Source organism: Seriola lalandi, unplaced genomic scaffold (genome assembly GCF_002814215.2).
Source record: "Seriola lalandi dorsalis isolate HSWRI2012SDOR001 ecotype SW California unplaced genomic scaffold, Sedor1 jcf7180002054506, whole genome shotgun sequence".
Taxonomy (NCBI): domain Eukaryota; kingdom Metazoa; phylum Chordata; class Actinopteri; order Carangiformes; family Carangidae; genus Seriola; species Seriola lalandi.
Window position 1 is genome coordinate 34,827 of NW_019525059.1, and position 11,130 is coordinate 45,956.

General features: G+C 43.9%; 1 protein-coding gene across 2 annotated transcripts in view; it reads left to right on the plus strand.

Moving 5' to 3' along the window:
• Window positions 1-11,130, plus strand: part of dnah9 (dynein, axonemal, heavy chain 9) — a 127,756-nt gene that overhangs the window by 10,553 nt on the left and 106,073 nt on the right. For both annotated transcript variants that reach the window (XM_087175838.1, XM_087175837.1), the window contains exons 12-19: window positions 706-832; window positions 2,563-2,709; window positions 4,287-4,395; window positions 8,094-8,335; window positions 8,436-8,571; window positions 9,747-9,943; window positions 10,040-10,302; window positions 10,409-10,570. In XM_087175838.1, coding sequence (XP_087031964.1) covers window positions 706-832; window positions 2,563-2,709; window positions 4,287-4,395; window positions 8,094-8,335; window positions 8,436-8,571; window positions 9,747-9,943; window positions 10,040-10,302; window positions 10,409-10,570 — 1,383 coding nt within the window. The remainder of the gene's footprint in view (window positions 1-705; window positions 833-2,562; window positions 2,710-4,286; window positions 4,396-8,093; window positions 8,336-8,435; window positions 8,572-9,746; window positions 9,944-10,039; window positions 10,303-10,408; window positions 10,571-11,130) is intronic.

The window sequence follows — 11,130 nt, forward strand, 5'->3', positions numbered from 1 at the left end:
GTAATAGAATGATGAACAACAGCAGTTCTTTGCCCTCAATTTACTCCAATCAGAAATTAGATCCCTTGTTATGGTGTAATAATCATCGCCGCTGCCTGAGAATGAATGTCACCATTATTATACATATTCCAGTCAGGAACAGGGTGGGCTTCCTCACTCATTACCCCCACAGACAAAATGCAGTGTGATTTATGGCCATGACCACGGCATTTGATTGCCTCTGCGTCTGCGGTGCCACTATCAGGAAATGAAGCTCACAGCAGAAATCCAATAAGGAGCACACAGTGCGCACTGAAGTTCTCATCATAATCTCGGCTATTTACAGATTGATATAGCTGTACAGAGCCCTGACATATTGTCTGTTCCCGGTCTCCTGGAGATGAATCAGCGTTTATCCTCATATTACCACCCCCCCCCCCCATATGCACTGCTACCTCTGCTCTGCCCTTATTGTCTGCTTGATGTGGACGGGCAGATCACGCCTCTCACTCTGTTAACAGCCTCGGAGAATTGGGGAAACGGCTCAATCATATGCCTTTTAGCTGCTTGTTTGGCTGCTTGTGTTAATTTCCATGACGTGAGCTGTTTTCATGCCCGTGGCCTCGTGTAATAAAAGCCCCAGGCCTTTTAATGGGAATATGAAACAATTGTTTTTCTTTGGTAATAACTTCTGTTTGATTGTTTTGTTTGTGTTTGTTATTCCAGATACTCCTCCGGCCTGTACGAGACGTGGACGGAGACCGTGGGCGAGAGCTCTCAGTACAACCTGAGCCTGCCGTTAATCAGCAGAGACACGGACACTCAGCTGATCTCAGTCAACTTTAACCCGCAGGTTTTTAACATTACAAGAACTGATCCGAGACCAGCAGTGAGATGTGTCATTGCTTATAAAGCCCAGAGAAACAGTGGACAAGGTCTGAGTGATGAATTAGTTTGGTTATACGGTCCAGACGCTTCAACACATTCAATTTGAAATAAAATAATGGATCCTGCATTAAAGTGCCAAGTCTCAGCTTTAATTTGAGCAGGTTTACATCAATGTTCCTTTTTCAATCATTTGGATAGAGGTTAATTGTTGATTCATTGGTTCCTAGGACTTTTCCTCCAGAACTCCAGTAACTGATGGAGTTCTTTTTGTGCCTTTCTGTTTTTGCATCCTGTGCTTCTGGTCCTGAAGTCTTCTCTCGATCATTGACAAGGAAACATGTCCGCTTTGTTTGGGTCTGTGTATTTGGACGGCTCTATCTGATCATACACGAACAAAACAGACGCCACACGAAACCGAAACGTTACTGTTGAACTCGAGAATTAAGGAGCTCATTAAGAGGCATTCACTCTCATCAGGGTGCACCGCTCAACTAACGTAAGGTATCTTACCAAGTATCGTATCTAGGCAACACAGCAGGTCTTAAAGGCACATTTTACAGCTTACATTCTGGAGAGAATTCTCGACTTGTTGTGCAACCATAAAGGGCAAAACAACTCGCTCTTATATCTCTTATACCTCACACTGACAGACAAACTCCGCCTGGCAACTCTCAACTCTCAATCTACTCTGAGACCCGTGTTTTGTTTCTGTATGTTTCTGCAAACTGCAACCAGACTTTTCTGTCTCTGAGGTTCACCAGGGGTTTGAATCCTCTGAGGTTCTGGTCCTGAAGTCTTGATCGTTGACAAGGAAACATGTCTGCCTCTTGACTTGTTGTGCAGCCATAAAGAGGTTGTTCTTCTCCATGCAAATGATTTTCCTTCCAAGTCATCTGCCATTTTCTAGTTTTCCTGTGTGCAGCTGATTTTACCCAACAGTTGATTTTGGCAAACCACTGACCTTTGATATCTCTCTGATGGATTTTTGCTTTGCTTATCTTTTTCACTTGCATGGTCACCTCTTCACTCCTCATATTGACAGACAAACTCCACTTCACAGTCTACATGGTAGCTCTCAATCTACTCTCAACTTGTGTGAGCTCTGTTGTGCATGAACTAACACTGAAACAACACACATCTGCTGAAAAAACATTCAGCAGCCAAGTGTCAAATTACTTTTGAACCCCTGCAATTTGGGCACAAAGAATAATAAGGGGCCATATCTCACACAGTTCTCTCCATATTGACGTAAACCTCCTCAAATTAAAGCAGAGACTTGGCACTTTAGTGCATCATCCATTATTTTATGTCAGATATAATGCGCTGAAGCTCAGAGCCTGAGGAGCAGAGAATGTGTAACTGTCCAAATACTTACCGCCTGGACTTTATATCAAGCTGATCTCTTTCATTAAATATCTCCCAGTAAGTGTCACACACGCGCCCGCAGCTGCATAAATCCTTAAATAAAGTTGTGTTTTCTGTGCACATTCATCTTTTTAATTAGTTGGGCAGTCGGTAATGTTGGGCCACGCTGCCCTAAAGAGTCGCCAACTGATCTCTCATTAATCTGAACTTCAGTGGAAAGTTTTCTAACACCAACACTAAAACTGTAGTACTCAAAAATATATATTATTATTTATTTTATTTTTTTACTCTGTAATCGGGCTCAAAAAACTCTCTCCTGCTCTTCCTCAGCTGGCGTCTGTGCTCAGAGAGGTGAAGTACTTGGAGGCCAGACAGACCGAGGCCATCCCTGAAACTGCAGTGCAGATCTACACCACCAGGGGGCAGCTGTGGCAATACGTGGCCAACCTGGAGGTCACCGTGGGGCGATACAACAAGGTTGGTGTAGAGGAGGCTATTAACTGTGACAAACATGTCTCTCAGTGGCAGTCTGAGGCTTTTCATCCGTGTTAGCATCAGTGTTAGCATCCGTGTTAGCATGGGAGTGGTAACATCCACTCAGTTCAATTAACTGTAGATCCTGCAGGTCAGCGTCACCTCAGCTAGTTCAGTCTGTGAACATGACCTCTCTGTGTTCGTGGTGTTGGAGCCTTTTGGAGGGTTTTTCATGTAAAAATCAGACAGATAATTTGACTTAACTGACTAACGCGAGGAATTCTGTGCTCCTGCTATTTTGTGGTGAGTGAAATTCTGCTGTTATTTTATATGTACTGTATGTTAGCACTAATTAGCATGTGTCAGTGTCCGTGTTAATTAGCCAGCAAATGAATAATTCTGGGGTTAGCCTTTGAGCGAGGTGCCCAGCTGTGCTAATGATGCTAACGGGAGGGTACGCTTGCCACAGTTTCGCGGGAGTTAGGCACAGCCAAGATGGCGACGGCGGCACAGCTCACTCAGCTTCAGAACTGCTCTTGAGAAACCCATGGGTGAGGTTCAGAACCCACCTCTCAATATGACATAGATATATGTTTTTTCTTATCCAGATGGGACATCGAGGTACAGATCACATGTTGATGCAGAGGTATCAATGAATTCAAGGGGTCACAAGCTAACCTTTCCTCTGTGGTCATATTGTCAGCTTTGTCCTTAGCTATCCCAAAATAAACAATATAGATCACTATGACTGTGAATATTTGGTAAAAGAAAGATCCTGCTCTGCAGAGAATGAAATCTTTGTGAGCTAGGTACATCTGTATGTAAAATATATCATATTACCATAGGTAGCCTACCATGCTGACATTTAAACCCCAGCTTGAGGACAAATATTGCATTTCTTTTTGCCATATTAATGGCGTGAGGGGAGTGTTGCAGAATTGTGGGCCTGCTGGCACGGCTGTAGACTGCCGGTCATGTTTCATAAATGTCAGAATCACGGTGTGGATCAGTGACATTTTACTGGACTAAACAGCTGATTAACTGAACTCTTGCATGCAGAGAGAGAAAACGAGCAGATGCACAGTATTTTAATTTGACCCTCTGATTATGCAAATGAGGATGTGTGTATGTAGTCGTCCGATGACTTAAATGAGCGAATTAGCACATAAAAGATGCTGCATAATTCAGTTTTGGGTTATAGTGGGAGCTGGGCGTGGGGGCAAAATGGCAATGTAGCATAAAACAATATAAGAGCAATCACTGATGTAATTAACTCAGCCACGCTGAGGACGGCTCACCCACATGTATCGCAGCTGCCTCACTCAGATGATTACATTTTAAAAATACAGCATTTCATTGCTTCAGGTAGCTAAAAGCTCAAGTCCAATTAAGTCATAGCAACATGGATGGCTCCTATAATGAGGGCTACACCCCGTCTTGATGCTCTGGGCTCCTGTGTGGCCTTTCACTGGCAGTTATATTAAAATGATATTTCTGTACACACAGAAATTTAATGGGAGCTGGAAATCATATCACATCTCTGTGTTTTCTCTTCTCTCCCTCCCGCCGCCTGGCTGCAGGTGATGCACTCTGTGCTCGACGTGGAGCATCCTCTGATCCGGGGCCAGCTCAGGGACATCGACACGCAGCTCAGACAAGCAGAGGAGAGTCTGAACTGGAACGGCCAAGGTCTGGACACTCACTGATACTAGCACATGTAGTGCTGCAGAAATTACATGTATATGTCTTCTTTTTGTTACTGTTAAAGGGTCGGTTCATCCACGTTACAGAAAACATATTTTGCTCACTTACCTCTTTGTCCTGTGAAGCCATGCAGATTTGCAGTGTTAGTCTCATGTATCCATGTATTGAGATATAATACTGTGAGGCTTCACCACAATACAAAGGATGTGAGTGAGTTTCACATCTGGTGCTTCGAACAGTGACCTGTTATTCCAGAAACAATCCACAGACTCACTGCCGAAAACTGAATATATACTCCTCATGCACCGTTAACAAGAGCATGTTTTTATTCAGTGTCGTGTGGATCACTGAAGGTTTTCTTGACAGAGAGAATTACCTGGATAAACCACTCAGGTTTTGATTTTTAGTTCAGCACCTCTGCAACATTACCTGGATGTTTTCTATGTGATCAGGCTGAGTTTATTCTTTCTTATTCACATTGCAACGTAGTGCAGCAACTGTAAGGTTTGTCTTGCCTCACTACTGATTAGAAGACTGCTGCTGTGCAATGACCTTCTCTATGTACTTGCCTTCATTCACTACGTTAAAGAGCAGCGATCGGCACATGCAGGAGGTCTGCAGCACAGCAGTGAAATATCCACCAATCACGGCCTGGTGTGTAGTCAGACAGACGGTCACAGAGAGACTTTATAGTGTTTCTGATCCTTTAATAGTTTAACTTTCTGAAAAAGGTGCTTATTCACTTTCTTTCCTCGTGTTTCATGAGAAAGTCAATATTGATATCAGTTTAGAGAAGTGAATCAAAGCTCACTGAGGCTCTAAGTACGTCAGTTCACACCTGGCATGAACTTGCATTTCCAGTGACCACTTGTGATCGGATCTCACTTCCCAGCTCTATATGCAAATCAACGCATGTGTGTTGTTGTTCTCAGCCAATCCAGGTCGGTTGTCAATGTGTGTGTGTGTGTGTGTGTGAGAGAGAGAGAGAGAGAGAGAGAGAGAGAGAGAGAGAGAGAGAGAGAGAGGTAAGGAGGGGCTGAGTGAGTCATTTCTCTGCTCACAGCTCTAATGAACTCAGGGTTTATTCATTTGGTGTAGTAAAGTATTTTCAGTTCATTATGAACTGTGTTGGGAGTAATCAGACTGTGTCAGAGGACGTCAGTGAGGAGGCGGTCCTTCAATATGTGGACACACGTGGCCCAGAGTGATCACATCTCAAGTCGTCCTCGATCGTCCACCTGTTATTGGATCACCTGAGACAGAGGTTAATGGCAGGTCTGAACAGGTCCATAAACACTGGAGGCAGTGAAAGAACACCTCCGAAGTTCTGTAGTTCACTAACTCATTAACACACGTTATGTCTTGTTTGTTTAATCCATTCACAAACAGAAAACGGTTTGTGGCGTCACTGATGTGAGTGTCTTAGTATTATTTTTGAGTCTTGTCGGCACAGTTAGGTTGAAGACGTTGGTTCTCAGTGGGTGGACAGATAAACTGATAACTGTTCTGTTTATGTTTATTCAACAAGGCGCAGCTTGTCGTTCATTAGTGAGCTGCAGAGGTGTAGGTGTATGTTTGAACTGTGAATCTCTGCTTCCATTCTTTATTCTAAACTAGACAAACAATGTCCCGCCTGCAGCTCTGTGTTCAAAACACAGATGAGTTTGATATTTATCTTCTCATCTCATTCTCCAGAGCAAAATAAATCATTTCCCAAGATGCCGAACTATTAATTAAAGCGTTAATCTTACACTACAGGTCACTTTTGTTTCTCTTTGTTGACATCTTGAATGCTAAGCTGACAGCTGGTCAGTCTTTTCCTCATTCTGCTGCCGACGTCTGTCACTGCTCCGGCTGCTCACAGCAGATATTATTACTGTATAATGCAGCACGGTGTCACACCAGAGAGACATAAAAAAAACATAAAAATAAGTAAGAATGGCAGAAGTGTTCAATCATTGATAAGCTCTGACTGACACGGCGCTGGCAGACATGTTGTTGGTTTCTCCGACCTCAGGAGTCCCAGAGGAGCGGAGCAGAAACGAGACGAGTGTTTACTGTACGAGCCGACGCAGCACACACACTTATCTCTTTCCTGCGCTGTGTGTGTGTGTGTGTGTGTGTGTGTGTGTGTGTGTGTGTGTGTGTGTGTGTGTGTGTGTGAGAGAGGATTTCCATCTGCTCCGGGTTTATTTGATGAAAGTTCAAGGGTTTCTACGGGTCCTTGATATCCTTGAAAGTTTGTGAATTTGTGAAGAGTGAAGAAAAATCATGACGTTGAAAGGTTTTAGAAATAGACATAAATGGAAATGGGTTATTGAAAGTTCTTGGATTTATATATTCTGTGCAAAAATAGAAATTCAAGCTTTTTTTTATATACATATATTTTTTAACTTAACATTAGTAAATAGGCGACATGCTGCTGTGTGTATGTGTGTAAGAGATCACATACTCTAGTCTGCCATCACTAACACAACACACATTCAAGCCTCTCTCTCTTTTTACTTAATTAATTAAACTTTATGTCTCAAACTACTGTATGCCTTGTTGGGTCCTTTAATTTGAAGGACTTGGGCCTGGAAAGTCCCTTAATAAAGTCCTTGAATTTGATGTTTAAGAAGGTGTGGGAACCCTGGACTATTTTCTCTGCATTGCATCTTCTGGCTCTGAAAAGCATTTAGGACTCGTATAAATTATTGTTGCAGTCATGAGCTCCATGTTTGAAATAATTTCAGTATTACATAACTTAACAAATAAGCTTATATAAGCAAAAAGAAGAATTAATGAAACATTAAATCAATAAAGGCTCATTTACTTAAGCTACACAGGCTCTAAACAAATCATCAGAGTCTTATTAAAACTACCATGTTAAACAGTTAGCGGTGTTAGCTTAAGCCACATAATAAAACACACAATCACAGTGGTTAGGTGCAGCACTTACTGCCTGTTGTGCATGCAGCATTTTGTAATAGTCCTTACACAGGCAGATCCTGGAAGTGTACTTCCTGGAACAGTTCCATGTGTGGATGTGGAATTATGATTGATAGTTTTAGAGGCCAGAGAAATATATGAGCCTTTTGAATGTGGCACCATATTTATTCATGGAGTTTGTGCAATAGAGTCGTCGTCTGACCGGCTGAGAGCGGCAGACTTTCTTTGGCTCCTCACGTTTCTAAATTTATCTTTTATTAGACCTAATGGAATAAATTCTGACATAAAAAAGAATAATTTCAGGCTGTTTTACGACAGAAGGAAACATAAGAGAGAAATGCAGGAGCATCTTAGTGGCAGTGTGTTGGCGCTTGCTGCAGACGTACATTCGATTTCTATTAGCTTCTAATTTGGTGACATATTGCAGGTGAAGTTTTACAAGTTGGAAGCTTCAGTGTTTCTACAGAGAGTGAAGAGAGTTTATCTCCTTATGGATATTATTCAAAGCTGTGAAGCACGTTTGGTTTACTTCACGGAGACTTCAGTTGTCAAACATGTCTTAATTGCTCTGCTAATTGTAATGCAGGCTAATTGTGCACTGTAGGTGGTATAATGTAGGTAAGAATAAAACACACTGCACATTTTCTGGGGGATTCCAGTATTTCAGTCACACACTCTCATCCCAAGTTGATTTATTCTTCTATTTTCTGCCTATTGACCACACTTCTCCGTCACCCCTCCCCCTCCTCCAGGTATTTGGCAGTACATCCAGGAGCTGCGAGACTCCGTCTGCGACCTGGAGAACCGACTCCAAAGAACCAAAGACAATGTGGAGGAGATCCAGAGCTGCATGAGGTCGTGGGCCAGTCCCGTGTTCGACAGGAAGGAGGGCAAAAAAGATGCAACGCTCAGCCTGGAGGACAGGGCCGAGAGGCTGGACAGGTTCTATAGCCTGATCCGGTCCTCGGGAGAAAAGATCCACTTCCTGCTAAAGGTCGTTAAAAGATGTTTTGATCACGATGAAGTCAGTTTTTCAGATTTGCTTTGTAAATGTTGGTGATTCAGCATCGGTGTTTCTCTTCATGGCGTCTCAGAACAACCTGGAGCTGTTCAGAGCCGAGCCGTCCTCGGAGGAGTGGAGGGCTTACGTGGAGTACGTCGACGACATGGTCATAGACGGGTTCTTCAGCAGCATCGAGCGCTCTCTCAAGTTCTTCCTGGACAACACAGGTAGGACGCTCACTCAGAAACACTCACACACTACACTACGTGTAGAGCTGTAGTCGATGCTGTTGGTGTTACTACTGTTCCCTCCATGCCAGATGTAGTACACCCTCAGCACTACTCACTACTCTGACTCCACTATAAACTGAAAACATCGTCTCCCAGCCAGCGCCGACTTGGACGGCTTCTCTGCAACACGTCCTCAGGGCTTTTGAAGTCAATTGGGTGTCCGCCTGTATTGGCTGTGGACATGAAATAGTTCTGGGCTCGCTTGCGCTGGCACGAGTTTCGTCAACCACTTTAGATGAACTGGGATGTGGTTCAAGATGATGGTGGATTGTTGCCAGGCTGCGACCGTGTCCACTTCTTCTTCTTCTTCTTCTTCTTCTTCTTCTACTCCTCCTTGTTTGTTTCGCTTCTGCTTCATCGTCCCTTCCTTCCTGTCTCTGTCCTTCTTCTCCTTGTGTCGGTACAGAAAGTCTTTGATGATCAGGAAGCTTTTTGAATGTGAACTCCTACAGTGTTTTTCAGCGAAACATGATCCTTTATGAAATGAAAGATTTCATTAAAGCTTTAAAGCCGGCGACAGTCGGAGCCGGAGGCGTTACGTTTGTCCGTCCCATTCTCCTGAACATGATATCTCACATTTACTTGGGCTAAAGGATGAACTGATTTAGAATTTTCAAAGGTCAAATGTCACTTTGAAATCACAAAGCATGTTCTCGGCCATAACTCCCTAATTCATACAGTAATTCCAACACAATTTAACTCGAATGTCTATAAGGATAATTAACTTTTATTAGGTTATAATAACTTATATTAATACTTCTGGATGCTTTACAATATACTAGATGTCAACAGCCGCTAAGAGCATGTTCAAACCCCCAATAGACTAGCTTAGAAGTTTTTTTTACATCTTTTCTTTTCGTTATTTTCATCCTCTGCTTTTGCTTCTTCTTCTTCTTCTTCTTCTTCCTCTGGGGAACTTTAACCAAATTTAAAGTTACAATCGAGCTGAAATAGACGGAGAAGGAGAGACGAGGGGGGAGAGATGGGAAATGTCACGCTGCAAAGGTCCACAACCGGACGTCAGCTGGGGTCGTTGCAGGTCACGGTCGACTTCACTTACATTAGAAGTGTTTGTAGTGAAGTTTCCATTTTCTTTTTCCCGTTGGGTCCAGACCAGAGAGCTGGTGTGGCCCCTCTGTTCGAGGCTCAGCTGGATCTGAAGGTTCCTGACATGGTGTTCACTCCCTCCCTGGAGTTTGGAGCCGGAGACAGTTTCTTCGAGTTGGTGGAAAGCCTCGTCAACGATGTGTTCAGAATTTCGTCGCTGGTGCCGCGACTCGCTCGGCACAGCCCCTCCCCCCACTACCAGGTACTGTTGGTCCCGATGCAGCTCCGACATCGACAGTGTACCCGGAGTGGTATTATCTGAACACTAAATCTCTGGTTGGTGACTTTTTGCCCTCAGGCTGACATGGAGGACATGGCCGACCTGGCCGACATGCGTCATCTCCTCATGGAACGCGTGCAGGGCGTCATGGCGGCGTGCTGCGAGTTTCGCAACTCTCTGGAGAGCTACAGCTACCTGTACGTGGACGACAGGAAGGAGTTCATGCGTCAGTTCCTCCTGTACAACCACGTTCTCACCAGCCGGGAGATGGAAGTCTACGCTGAGGATGGAGTCCCAGAGAGCCCACCAACCCTGGAGAGCTTCAGGGAGCAGGTGGACGGGTGAGTACCGGTCGAGCAGACAGTGAGCACGTGTTTGTGAATGTCTGCCAAATCGAGTGAATGTAATGGTTTACCTGAGTGAAGTCTTTCTGTCATGGTGCTGCAGGTACGAGAAGATCTACGAGGAGGTGCAGGGTCTGGAGCCGGTGCATGTGTTCCACGGCTGGATGAGGGTGGACGGCCGCAGCATGAAGAGTGCTTTACTCAACACCATCAAAAAGTGGAGTTTCATGTTCAAACAGCATCTAATGGACCATGTGACCAACAGGTGAGACAGTATTTAAATCACCCTGGTAAAAGCATTAGCTTCTGGTGGCTAATGTGGCTCTGATTGTCCTGTTGGCCACTGAGCTCGTTATCTCTTTAAGTTGCTCTGTGAACAGTTTGTGTGGGTGTAGGTATTAAGAGACCAAAACAGCTTTCCTCCACCCAAGAAATATTTCCAAGTGCACCTGTTTTTAACTCAGCAAGAAGCTGTGAGGCTCATTCAGGCTTTTATTTCAGGCAGCTTGGACGACTTTAATGCTCTTTTTACTGGTCTTTCAAAAAAAGTAAATCGAGAAACTACAGCTAATCTAGAATCTGCTGCTAGACTTTCAACAAAAACAAGGATGAGAGAGCATATTACTCCTATTCTGGCTACACTACACTGGCTCCCTCTGTCCTTTAGAATTGATTTTAAAGTCCTTTTTACTTGTATACAAAGCTCTTAATGGTTTGGTGCCTCTTACATCACTGACTCCGTTGTTTTATGTTCCTCCACGAGCCCTTTCATCCTCTGCAGCAGGATCTTCACCCGCTGTGCACCTAAACACTGGAACACCCTGC